Below are 14,224 nucleotides of genomic sequence, written 5' to 3'. Positions count from 1 at the left end.
AAGTAGGACCAGATATAAACATGATAAGAACACAAAGTTTAAAAGTATGATTTCTGAGAAATATATTTTGATTAAAAAAGCTAAAAATGAAAATATTTATTAAAAATGGCTACCAAAATTTGAAGTAATGGATTGTACATTTAGAAAAGGGGACAAAATAATATTATCTTACATGTATAAATGTGGTTTATTAGTTCTGAATTCAGCCTTTTCTATCTTACTGAGTCTTTTGAAATCTGTGACGTAGATAACTTTGTAACCAAATGAGTTACAGAGAAAATCTAGCTGGAGCTTAGAAGGAAAGAGCAGAGGACAGTCTCAGGAGTAGGACTTGGAAGCTCCGATGCCTGTTGGGGTCAGGTGGTAACATAAACAGTTGAAGCCGACTGAACTTGAGACAGTAAGTAGGAAGTAATGTGAGTTGTGCTATGTCTGGAGAGGAATAATTGCCACTCAGCTAGCTCTTGCTCATTGTTACTGTGTAGGAATATAGTTTGATGTGTTGCCAGACCTGAATTTAAAAAACAAAACCAGAAATCCAGATATTCTGGTGAAACTTAGTAATTGATAAATGTTGGCTCAAAGTTTAAAGTAATCTGAGATAAACAAACATATGCAAGGCCTGTATTTGATTCATAGGTTACTACTTTATGACCTCATTTGAAATTTGACCTGGGTTTAAATTCAGGCTCTGCAATCAGTTAGTGGTGTACCTTTCCTCAGTATGCTCAAATCTTTAAAAGATTTCAGAACTGTTTGGGGAATTAAACATGATGGCATATAAGCTTTATACCTGTATCTTATCTCATATTCCTCTCAAATAGTAGGGTGGGAGATAATGCCACTTTAAATAGATTGAGAAACTTAAGTGTCTATCCATGGTCAAACTGCTGAGGATAGTAGCTGTGTTTGTAACATAAATCTTCTGACCTCTACTCTAGTTCAGTTCAGTTCAGTTCAGTTCAGTTCAGTCACTCAGTCGTGTCCGACTCTTTGCGACCGGTGAATCGCAGCACGCCAGGCCTCCCTGGCCATCACCAACTCCCGGAGTTCACTCAGACTCATGTCCATCGAGTCCGTGATGCCATCCAGCCATCTCATCCTGGGTCGTCCCCTTCTCCTCCTGCCCCCAATCCCTCCCGGCATCAGGGTCTTTTCCAATGAGTCAACTCTTCGCATGAGGTGGCCAAAGTACTGGAGTTTCAGCTTTAGCATCATTCCTTCCAAGGAAATCCCAGGGTTGATCTCCTTCAGAATGGACTGGTTGGATCTGCTTGCAGTCCAAGGGACCCTCAAGAGTCTTCTCCAGCACCACAGTTCAAAAGCATCAATTCTTTGGTGCTCAGCCGTCTTCACAGTCCAACTCTCACATCCATACATGACCACAGGAAAAACCATAGCCTTGACTAGACAGACTTTAGTCGGCAAAGTAATGTCTCTGCTACTGTCTAGGTTCGTCATAACTTTTCTTCCAAGGAGTAAGCGTCTTTTAATTTCATGGCTGCAGTCACCATCTGCAGTGATTTTGGAGCCCCCAAAAATAAAGTCTGACACTGTTTCCACTATTTCCCCATCTATTTCCCATGAAGTGATGGGACCAGATGCCATGATCTTCATTTTCTGAATGTTGAGCTTTAGGCCAACTTTTTCACTCTCCACTTTCACTTTCATGAAGGGGCTTTTGAGTTCCTCTTCACTTTCTGCCATAAGGGTGGTGTCATCTGCATATCTGAGGTTATTGATATTTCTCCCGGCAATCTTGATTCCAGCTTGTGCTTCTTCCAGTCCAGCGTTTCTCATGATCTACTCTAGTACTTTTACCATTAGACTGGTGATTCTCAAGCTTTAGTGAGCAGCAGAATCACTTTGGGTGCTTGTTAAAGATACAACTCAGCAGGCCTGCAGTGGGGTTCGGGAAATTACATTTTAAATAAACTCCCCAAGTAATTTGCTTTAGGTCATATGAATAAAATAAGCTTCTGAGAATGTTACCTTCACTGTGGCAAGTAGGGGTAGACAGTTGGTTCTTATAGTGATTTTTAGTCTGACTTAATATAATGCTGTTTGTTTTTCTTGTAATCTTATCTTTATCCTGATTTACACTGTTTCCTACATTATTATTTATGGACTTTGTGCCCTAGATTAGTTTGCATGATTAAAATGAAACTGGTTTGCATGGAAACTGGTTTCTCATACTTCTTCAAGAGTGGCATGTCTAAGAAACTTAAAATTAGCAATATATAAAATTAGTATATAAAATATACCAATATATAAATTAGTATATAATCATCATGATGTCATTGTAATTAGAGTAGTCCAATCAGGTGGAAACAGTTGAAAATATAAAATTTCACTGGTTAGCCAATATTTGAAAAGTGGAGATAAAAATACCTTCAAAGTTGTATGGAATCATAGACTTTAGAACTGGAAAAGAAAATTTCTATGGATAACCTAGGATCTGTGGGCTTTTTAGAAGAGACACCAGAGGAAATAAGGGAGATTTTTCAGTAATTTCAATTTATTTTACTTTCTCAATTTACTTCTATGTTCCATGTAGACTTCATCTATTACAAATTTGGCATACAGTGGATTAATAACTTACTATTCAGTATACATACATAGGTTTTACTGTATTTCTCAGGTAACAGTAATAGTAAAATAGTAAGCATTTTGACAGTGTTTAAGTTTTTCTGTTTTGTTTAGGCTTAATTTACCTAAGAAAATTGTTTGTACCTGATAAATGTACCTGATAAATTTCTTAGGTGATCTGTTTCAATTTGGAGAAAGTCTTGCTAAAGTATACTTCATTCTTTTGGCTTAGATTTAATATTTGTGTAACCTTTTCAAACTCAGTAGTCACTCTTGTTAATGGAATGATAATATGGGAAGGATTTGGGGGTAGATGATAATTTTTTCCTTCAGTAAATAGAACTGTTTCATTATCACCAGGTTGCTGGTAGAACATTAGAATCTATCACAGCTTCTTAAAGTATTTTTAATTTTAAGGTATTTTAAAATGCCAGTTTTGGAAATGAAAGAACAAATTGATTTTTTAATTTTCTGAGGCCTTAAGACAAGTGAAATGTTAGCAGCATCATAGTGAAATGTTAGGGTTTACAAAGCATCTTCTATTTGTTGTCTGTTTTGATCTACATGCCAGTCCTGAAAGTGGAGATAATGTCTCCATTTTGCTGGAGAGGCTACAGAGACTCACGTGCTAGTTGTCCAGAGTGACACAAATGTTTAGAAGTTACCTCTTACCAGAGAACTGAGATTTTGTAGCCACCTCTAGGTAGTTAGGGACTACCTAGAAAAATATTGAAAGAAAATAAAGGTGAGTTGAGGAGGGTTTGAGGTGTAGGATTAAGGAAGAGCAGTTTAAATGGAACTGGAAAACATTTTGGGTTTAAGAATGATCTTGGAATATTAAGGAATTCTCAATGTAGTTATGGAATAACTTAATAGTAAGTGAATACAACTCTAAGAAAACATTAGATTGTTGGATATTACAATACCATAGGACTAGCTACTCTGTACTATCTACATTTAGCCACTAAGTCGTGTCTGACTCTCTTGTGACCCCATGGACTGTAGCCCACCAAGTTTCTCTGTCCATGGGATTTTCCAGGCAAGGATACTGGCGTGGGTTGCCATTTCCTTCTCCAGAGGATCTTCCTGACCCAGGGATCAAACCTACGTCTCCTGCATTGGCAGGCAGATTCTTTACAACTTAGCCACCAGGGGGTTGTTTTGAGGCCCTGTCAGCTGACAGTGAAATAAATATATGTATGCTTAACCAAGAGAAACAAAACAAAACTAACCTTTTCTTAATATATTAGATTACATGATTAAAATTGAACTATTTTGTCCTAGAAAGTAGCTCTGATTCTTTGGGAAGATGGAAGGATTTTTAGGTCATAGTTTTTTAAACTTCTGTGCCCTTAGGAAAAGAAAAAACCTGTGCCTGAAAATCAAAATAACCTGGATGTTGTATAGATCATTAAACAGTCTGTGGCAAGAATATGGTTAGTTTTTTTAGCACTAGAGAGTTTGGATTCTATTTTGAGTAGGAATTCTTTAAAAACAAAACAAAACTTAAAAGCCATAGGGTATAATTAATATACTTGATGTTTACTAAGAAAAAGATATCTAAATGATGCTGAAAATACTATCATTTTTATGCTACCGAAGACTGTTATTTTAAGGAGAAATTTGCAGAAGTAAAGCTTTGGTTTGGAAAAATATATACCACTTTTTACCCAGGAAGTATTTCTGAAAGTTATATGTAACCACTGTTTTTTTAAATGAATGAAATTATATTTAAACACACTAACATAATGACTTCCCTGGTGGCTCAGACGGTAAAGTGTGAGCATCTCTACAATGCTGGAGACCCGGGTTCGATCCCTGGGTTGGGAAGATCCCCTGGAGAAGGAAATGGCAATCCACTCCAGGACTGTTGCCTGGAAAATCCCATGGACAGAGGAGCCTGGTAGGCTACAGTCCATGGGGTCGCAAAGAGTCGGACACAACGGAGCGACTTCACTATAACATAGCTTACTATAGAGTCTTATTTTGAGTAGTTTTACAAATCAGAGAATAGTCACCATCCTAATTTTGTATTATTCTTGATTTTCACATATACATTTGAGTTGGTTAAAGTAAGAAATAAATTTAAGATGTCAGGTCAGATTCTTGGCTTTTATCAATTTAGTGGCCTTTTGGGAGTAAAATTCGTGACTTTTTTGATGGCTTTTATATTTACTTCTGCCTTATTAGGGTCAGTCTTTAAAAACAGTTTTAGACTTCTTTGAAAGTTGTTAGACGTTTTAAAGCTTTTTGAACCATACATACATTGGGCCCACAAATGTTATTTTCTACTGCCTCATGCCAGAAGTTTACATTGGTAGGATTATTTTGCCTAATTGTAGATAATTCATGGTGTATAGGACTTTGTTTTAATTACTGTCACAAAAATATGCCCAAAGCCTTCCAGTATGGCCCAAGCTTGGTATGTAGAAGCAACTCAATAATCATTTGTTGTTGGATGAATCTCAGCAAAGGAACAGGCAGCAGAGGTAAATTGTAGTGTTATCTTATCTGCTGACTACCCAAAAACTGTTTTAATCACTTTGGAAGCCTCTTCATTTCTAATTTGTTTCTGTGGAGAAGTCATGTGTCTTCTGTTTCTGAAATGTGCTATTTACCAGATTATGGTTGTTCTTCAATATTTTCTTCCCAGTTGTTCTTTTCCTGGAGTTTGTTTTAAAATAGTGTTTGTTTAAAAAATAATAGTAATAATTTCTCTACAGTCCAGTTCTTTGGGCCAGTTTTGTAGATTGGAGTATCCTAAAGTGTTTCAAAATCAAGACTGATTAATGAATGGAAGGGCTCATTCTCAGAAACTGTGGCTATAAGCAATCTGAATTTTCATATTTGGCCTTATTCTCTCCTGATTTAAGATAAGTTATAATACCTTTACATTTCAGCAAGAGATGTGACAATGAGTATTTTAACACATGTGCCATTGTAGAAGTAAGCCTACCTTTTAAAATATAGAGTATACAGTACCAGTTGGTCAGTGAAGCCTCATTAAAAATTTTTTCCATCTCTTTAAAAAAATTTTTATTGAGGTGCAGTTGATACAGAATATTATTTTGGTTTCAGGTATACAGCATAATGATTCAATACATATATATATTTGAAGTTTTTATTTAGAAAATATGAATATCAGTTTTTTCCCCTCACATGAATACATTGATAGTGGAATTTTCTGTAAGTAGTATGTTTTTTTCCCACCCTTGTCTGGTCAGCTAGATCACAGTCAGAGTATCTGTATATAGATCTTTGGCTGAAGAGGACAGTTTCTTCTAAGGAAAGTATTTAGTGTTCTGGTTGAAGTTTCCTCCTTTGAAATGAAATAAACAACAAAATGTTCTTATTTTAATGAATTTTAAGAAATATTTGTCCCTGTTAAGAGAAACCAAGAAATAAGAGAAACTGGATTTAGTTTAATTTGTATCAAAAGGAAGTTGAGTTTTCTAGGGGATTATTATAATAGCAAACATTCTTTTGCTATTTACCATTGAAAAGTCATTACCATAGGTTGTTACTCAGGTATTTCACGGTAGTGTTCTTTATGATAGGATTTGTCATTGATCACAAATGAATAAATGAGGGTTGTTTTTTTTTTTAATACTGCAGCTTCTCCATGTATGTATTCTTCAGTGTCTTTTCCCAATGGGATTTTCCCTTGGTCTGGAACTTCTAATAATGGGAAAAAATTACTACTTGGCCGAAGCAGCAATGTTACCTTCAGATTGTTTTTAAAGCCAGACTGTTTTCTGAGTGGACTAATTAATCGTAAATGTGACAGGCCTTTTGATGCCAATTTCTCTGGAGTTCCTGGTGTTCTTCAAAGTTTGGCTTCATTGTGTGCAGAAAGAAGGATGTTGGTAGACTTGGGAAGACTTCATTAAAAGGAAACAGAGTTCTGAGGAAGTCTGCCACGAAAGTTGTATTCATTCATAACAGAACTCAAATGTGCATGTTTTCCAAGCATTGAAAATCTAAGGTTATTTTCCAGACCTTTAATTTATTATAGTGAGGTCTTGATGATCCCCTCTACGAGACAGTCCTCTTAGAGTTCTTTTAGTGCAGCCAATGACTTGATAATCACTTGATGATCTGTCTTTGATGTTATTTCCTTAAAAGGAACAAGTCCCACCTTGGGCCTTGAGTACTGATTTGAACAGAATGAGTAGTTAAATGAGAGATTGGAAGCGAGAGAGAGTTCTGTCACTTTCTCCCACCTTCCCCCAACCCCTGCATTGTTGTAGAAGAGGTTGTTCATGTTTGTTCTCAAGTAGCAGTAGAAAAATCTCACACCCTCATCCAACTGGTATGAAAACAACTGCAGTAGCGCAAAGTGTCCTTCCTGCATCCCCAGCTGAAATTGGGGGAGGGACAAAGCCCAATTTGTTACTTTATCCCATCCTGTCTGCCTGCTAGAAGGCCTGTTTCCTACCCTAATGGTTTCTGCCTAACAAATGGTGTTTCTTTTTTACAGCATTATGATCCTGGACTTGTTGTGGTGATGGTAAACTTAGCAGTGGTAATTTTTTATTTTCAGACTGAATTACTCCTTTGTCATCAGTGCACCAATATGTTAGGCTTACTTTCTCTGTTGTAGCCTTCATCCTTCTGCTTGGTCTTTTTCATTTTCCTTTCCTTTCCTTATGCAACTTGTCTGATCCTTGTTCATTAAAGGGTAATGTTAAGAAGAGATGTATCTGTTTGTGTTAGAATTGCCAAAAAAAAAATCAGTTAAAACATTAAATTCTAATACTATAAAAACTTGATTTCCCCACAATATAATGGGCACTAGCACTTGCTACTGCAATTTATAAATAAAACAAACTTTGACTGCCTTAGAAGGCAAAAGTACTAATGCAGAGTTTATAACAGGGGTTTACAGAGGTAATGAATTTCCACCAAAATTTTCTTGATTCTTAACAAAGCAAATTCTGACAGATCAAAAAAGATATCAAAACAAAAAAAATAACTTTGACATTTCTTTCCAATTCTTTCATTGGACCATTGGTTTTTACCAGTAAATCCCTGATTGAGACGTTATGAAAGTGATATTGCACCTAGGAAGTCATTTTTATAACCTGTCTTAATTTGGTCCTTTTGCTAAAGATTGCAGTCACTGCTTATTTATTATACCATTGGGCAGAAGGTAGTAACGCATTTTTATTTTGTTTAACTGGCAGTTTTTGATAGTATCTAAAATAAGGCTGTGTTTTACAACTTTGTTCTCTTTTCTGGTGTGAGATGTTCTTTATTTACTTAAATTTTTTTTAATGTGATAATTATTCTTGATTAGCTTCTTATTGTTTAAGAGCAATAATAGAAGATTGATGATAAGTAATTAAACTTCTGAATTTGTTTTTCATTTCTTTTTGAAACAAAAATCAATCCCACAAATACAGAGCAACTAGATTCAAGTGGTTGCTGGTCACTTTGGAAACAGTTTTTTTCCCCTCCGGGACTAATCCTAGTCATGGGCATGGCATTTATTGCTTTTTTTTTTTAACCCCCCAAATTCAGTTGTGGTCATATTTCAGATTTAGCCTGACAAAATTCAACTTTTAGCCCAAAGGTATAATATATATGTGTGTATAACAACAACAACAAAATAATTTTAAAAAATTGTTTACACCAGCCTGAGTGAAATGATGAGGGAAGTAAACATTGTGTTTTTTCACTAAAGGTATACAACGGATAAGGTAAGTCCTCTTTTCAGTGGGCTTACATCACAATAAACAGCGCAAGTTGTGATGTAAAACAGCTGTGGTAGTAAAGTGCTTGTCTGCCCCATTTTGCTTTGTTTGGCTGGTTATGAGTGGATTAAATATACATTTTAAAAAATCTCCAGCATAGATCAATTAGTTTAAGTCAATTTTCTTCGCAACTAGTCCTTTTCACAGCTTACTGATTGCCACAGTCAGTGTTAAATCCACTCTGGAAAAATGGGACCTTAGAGCACCAGTTTAAAAGTAAAACTCTGCTTTCCTCAGGGCAACTCGCTGTTGCGTTCCTTTAAATTATTTTCACCCCTTCATTTAATTGTAAAGCATCTTTTGAATACAAAGAAATATAAACATGCTGAGTTGCAGTTATTGAGTTTTCCTGTGTCACATTTGAAACTGTGCTCTTCTGATTTAAACCTGTCAGTTGACATATTTATTACCAGTTTTAAAAGTGTGTGTGGGAAAATGTCAGTGAACAGTAAGAGTGAAGTGATTTTTGATGGAAAGTTACTTGGGAGTCTTTTTAAAAAGGAATTTCTAGTGTTCTTGATTTTAAACTTCCTGGTGCTGTTGCTTACAAATGCTTTGCATTACTTATTTAATTTTGCTTTAGTAATCTGGAATCATCCCCAACTGGAAGGTCAGCCAAGGTGGTTAGTTGGGCTTAAACTGGAGAGGTAGGTTTGGTTGTAAGCTGTGAGAATGGCTTGTGTTTGGTTCACTGTAGCTTTCTGGTCTCTGCACTCCAAGGCAAGATCTCTAACCACCCAAACCCAATGTGTAAAGCGAGCTGTTGGCTTAGCCTTACATCTCACCTTGATTATATGTTCCTCTTACAGGGAGAACAGATCCCATTCCAATCGTCGTCAAATATGATGTCATGGGCATGGGTCGCATGGAAATGGAGGTAAATTGATCTCATTGGTTGACTTGTTGCATGGAGTATTTAAAATGGATACTGATTCCAAAATTCAGGTGTAATATTAATACTTTTGAGGGAAAATTAAAAAACTTATTTTATATTCTCATTTAGTGCTGTCTTTGAGGTAGGTAGGTGGCAAATAATGCCCCTTTTATAAAGAAGTTGAGTGATTGCCCCAGCATTATGCCACAAGATAAGATCAGACTTAAACCCAGGCCCTTACACTCATTTCAGTAGGCTCTGTGGCTCAAATCTTAAAATATCTGTTGTGGTAGAAGCTTTGCCCCTACAGAGCTGTGTCAGCAACCTCAGATATGCAGATGATACCACTCTGAGGGTAGAAAGTGAAGAGGAACTAAAGAGCCTTTTGATGAAGGTGAAAAGAGGAGAGTGAAAAAGCTGGCTTAAAACTCACATTCAAAAAACTAAGATCATGGCATCCGGTCCTATCACTTCATGGCAAATAGGTAAAAATGGAAACAGCAGCAGATTTTCTTTTCATCAGACAGTGACTGCAGCCATGAAGTTAAGAGTTGCTTGCTCCTTGAAAGGAAAGCTATGACAAACCTAAACAGCATATTAAAAAGAAGAGACATCACTTTGCCAACAAAGGTTCATGTAGTCAAAGCTATAGTTTTTCCTGTAGTCATGTACAGATGTGAGAGTTGGACCATGAAGAAGGCTGCACGCTGAAGAATTGATGCTTTCCAGTTGTGGTAGTGGACTATTGAGAGTCCCTTGAAGAGCACAGAATTCAAACCAGCCAATCCTAAAGGATATCAACCCTGAATATTCATTGGAAGGATTGATGCTGAAGCTCCAATACTTTGGCTACCTGATGTGAAGAGCCAACTCATTGGAAAAGATCCTGATGCTGAGAAAGATTGAGGGCAAAAGGAGAGGGGGGGTGACAGAGGATGAAATGGTTGGATGACATCATCAACTCAATGGACATGAGTTTGAGCAAACTCTGGGAGATAGTGAAGGACAAGGAAGCCTGGCTTGCTGCAATTCTTGGGGGTGCAAAGAGTTGGACAATACTTAGTGACTGAACAACAACAGAGCTGTGTACTGCTCTCATCTATGATACCTTCTTTTCATTGCTTGAAATATTATGCTCCATTTACTGCTAATTCTTTGTCATTGAACACTGAAGTAGAGTCTGTTATCATCAACTATGCCTGTTGGGAACCACCAGCATGAAAGGATTAATGAACTATTTTGCATGTTTTTTTCTCTGTGGTGTGACAATAAAGCAAGAGGTAGTTGAGCAAATTACGTATTTTCATATAATACTGTAGTTGTGTAAATTACTTTTTTATGGCTAGATGGGAGTACTATGGCAATTAAGTCTAGTTATATCTATTTTTGTTAAGCTTGATTATGCTGAAGATGCTACCGAACGGCGCCGTGTCCTAGAAGTAGAAAAAGAAGACACAGAAGAATTGAGGCAGAAGTACAAGGTACTTAAATGAAACCATTCATGCATGTGGGGCTTTCACATTGAAATATTCATTTTGGTGAAAACAATCCTTTGACAACAATATTTGTTTGCCATTTGGTATTGATTAGTCTTAGTCCTCAGGTTTCTGTTATTTATTGTTTCTGTTAAAAACTATACAGATAATAATAACAACCACTTTGTATGTCTGTTGTGGAGATTACATTAGTGTTTGAAAACAATGCCTGAAATACTTAGGTAATAATAGTAAGAATTGATGAGTCCTTTGAGAACTTGATACCTATTGATAAGCCTTTTTTTCCTTTTTTAATGGATGAGCTGTTTAAAGAATAACAATTGAGAAATTTAGTATCTTCCTTTTTAAGCTGATAGTAATAGAAAACTGTAGCTTAGAATATAAGTTAGCTTTCAAGATGACTCACCAAGGCATCCCCCTTCCCTTCTCTACCAGAACAGAAATTAATCACCAGAGACAACTCTAGACCCTAATCAGCCCAGAGATGGGCACCAGAGAGATCTACGTAGCAAACCTTTATCATGCTGTGTGCTCAGTCGCTGCAGTCATGTCCTACTCTGTGCAACCCCATGGACTGTAGCCTGCTAGACTCCTCTGTCCTTGGGATTCTCCAGGCAAAGATACTGGAGTCTGTTGCCATTTCTTCCTCCAGGGGATCTTCCCGACCCAGGGATTGAACCTGCATCTCATGTCTCCTGCATTAGCAGGCAGGTTCTTTACCACTAGCACCAACAGGGAAGCAAATCTTTACTAACTCACTCTTATCTTCCATTAGTTCCCCCATTTGCTGCTCTAGAAACTTAAAGTCCTTTTCCTTTGTCTTGTCACTTCTCTAAAAAGTTATTGTTATTTTGTTAAGATGCATATAAGCTCAAGTTTTAACCACCCCTTTTGAGTTAGCCATCACTGACTACTTGGATGTGTATGCATGATGCCCCTGGTAATAAATTTCTGATTATTCTTCTCTTGGGGGGGAAAAAAAAAAAGACCAATGTACTTGCTTTTAAAGATGTTTTAGTAAGTTCAGTTTCTATTATGAAATAGGTAAATTTAAAGATAAGAAACAGATTTAGTGAAAACTATCATACAGAAACTGATTTTGCTCTTGGTATTTAAGGTGAGCAGAAAGTAAAGGGATTCATTTTAAAAAACCTGTTCTGCCATTAAAAAAAAAATGTATAAAGCAAAAACCGACCAGAACTGCAAGTAAAATTGTTAAATCTACCACAGTAGTGGGAGATTTTAATATACATCTCTGAGTAATTGATAAAAGTAGAGGAAAGAAATATCTGCAAGGATGTTTGGAAGATTGGAACAACACATTTAACAAATTTCACCTAATGCTTTTATAGAGCTGTGTATCCAATCATTTTGAAAATAGCAACTTTCAAATGTTTGTGAAACAAAACGAAAAAATTTTTTCTACCATGTTTGGTGTCATAAAGTATGAACAAATTTCAGAGAACTAAAATCAAGCTTTTGTGTGTATGTGCTTAGTTTCTCAGTCATGTCCAACACTTTGCGGCCCCACAGACTGTAGCCCTCCAGGCTCCTCATGGAATTTTGCAGTCAGGAATACTGGAGTGGGGCGCCATTTCCTCCTCTAGGGGATCTTCCAGACCCAGGGATCAAACCTGCCTCATGTCTCCGGCATTGGCAGGTGGCTTCTTTACCACTAGCACCACCTGGAAAAATCAAGTTAACAAGCCACAAAACAATTAGCTTTTTAAAAAGTTTTTAAAAACCTTTCAAATTAAGATACACACTTCTATTTAACCTGCCAGTAGAAGCAGAAATCACAATAGTAATTGCAAAATATTTTGGACTGAAAGATAGAAATGTTACACATCAAAATTTGTAAGGTAAGCTAAAGCAATATTATATTTTATAGCAAATACATGTCCTTAAATGCTTACCTTAGGAAAAAAAGACAGGCAAGAAATAAATGAAGTAAACATTTCTCTTGGGAAGTTAGCAAAAGAATAGCAAAATAAACTCAAAGAATGTTAAAAAAAAAGAAGTAATGAAGCTAATGATAAGAACAAAAAAAGAATGAAATAGAAAACAAATATACAACAGATTCAAAAGTTTGTTCTTTGACATACTTGTGATATTAAGAAAGAAAAGGTCGTAGAAAACTGATATCAATAACGAAAAGAGAGGATATCATTGTAGATGTGGCAGGCAGTAAAAGGTAAAAATAGTATGGATAACTATGCTTTGAATGTAAAGATAGTTTTAAGTAGACAAATTCTTAAAATATATAACTCCCTAAAATAGACTTGAATAGAAATGGAAAACCTCAGTAATCTTATAATGTGTATAAATTATATAAGTTAAATATGTAGTGAAAAATCTTTCCATACAGCCCAAATAACTTCACTACTACTGAGTTCTATCAAAAATCATAAAAGAAAGAAACTTCAGCCTTGAACAGCAGTTATTCCTGATCTTCAGGGAATTGAAAATGAAGAAAAAAATCCTAGCTCATTTAATGAAAGAGACTAGTACCATAGATCCCCTGGAGAAAGAAATGGCAACTAACTCCAGTATTCTTGCCTGGGAAATCCCATGGACAGAATCCCATGGGGATTACAAAAGAGTTGGACATGACTTAGTGGCTATAAAAAACAACAGAAAGTACCATCTTAAAGATAAATCCTGACAAGGACAGTTAATTATGACATATAACACAAACGCAGATTTAAAAAAATTTTTTCTTTATTTTTAAATTTATTTTTAATTGGAGGATAATTGCTTTACAGTGTTGGTTTCTACCATACATCAACATGAATCAGCCATAGGTATATATATGTCCCCTCCCTCCTGAACCTCCCTCCTACCTGTCACCCCATCTGACACCCCTCTGATTTGTCACAAAGCACTAGACTGAGCTCCCTGTGCTATACATCAACTTCCCATTAGCTATTTTACACATGGTAATGTATATCCTAAAGGAAATCAGTCCTGACTGATTGGAAGGACTGATGTTGAAGCTTAAACTCCAATACTTTGGCGACCTGATGCGAAGAGCTAACTCATTTGAAAAGACCCTGATGCTGGGAAAGATTGAAGGTAGGAAGAGAAGGGGATGACAGAGGGTGAGATGGTTGGATGGCATCACTGACTCAATGGACATGAGTTTGAGTGAACTCCAGGAATTGGTGATGGACAGGGAGGCCTGGCATGCTGCAAGTCCATGGGGTCACAAAGAGTCGGACACGACTGAGCAGCTGAACTGAGCTGAATGTATATATTTCAGTTTTACTCTCAACTTGTCCCACCCTCTCCTTCCTCCACTGTGTCCATAAGTCTGTTCTCTGTGTCTGAGTTTCTCTCCCTGCCCTGCACATAGGTTACAGATGAAAATCTTAAAATACCAGAACTAATTTAGGATATACCATAACTAAGTTATCCCAGGAATGCAAGATTGACTTAATGTTAAAATCAGTTTATATAGTCAACCATGTTACGTGACTAAAGAGAAAAAATTATGTGATCATCTTAAT

General features: G+C 36.4%; 1 protein-coding gene across 6 annotated transcripts in view; it reads left to right on the top strand.

The window, feature by feature from the left end:
• Positions 1-14,224, top strand: part of GPATCH8 (G-patch domain containing 8) — a 93,294-nt gene that overhangs the window by 39,377 nt on the left and 39,693 nt on the right. For 4 of the 6 annotated variants that reach the window (XM_069541620.1, XM_069541623.1, XM_069541618.1 and 1 more), the window contains 2 exons: positions 9,155-9,222; positions 10,614-10,700. In XM_069541620.1, the coding sequence (XP_069397721.1) occupies positions 9,196-9,222; positions 10,614-10,700 (114 nt within the window). In that variant the 5' untranslated portion in view covers positions 9,155-9,195. Of the gene's footprint in view, positions 1-7,069; positions 7,115-9,154; positions 9,223-10,613; positions 10,701-14,224 lie in introns of all 6 variants that reach the window. The other 2 variants (XM_069541617.1, XM_069541621.1) reach the window with 1 other exon arrangement.

This window comes from Ovis canadensis, chromosome 11, assembly GCF_042477335.2.
Source record: "Ovis canadensis isolate MfBH-ARS-UI-01 breed Bighorn chromosome 11, ARS-UI_OviCan_v2, whole genome shotgun sequence".
Classification (NCBI taxonomy): domain Eukaryota; kingdom Metazoa; phylum Chordata; class Mammalia; order Artiodactyla; family Bovidae; genus Ovis; species Ovis canadensis.
Note: the sequence above shows the minus strand (reverse complement) of the source record. Positions and strands in the feature narration are given on the sequence as shown.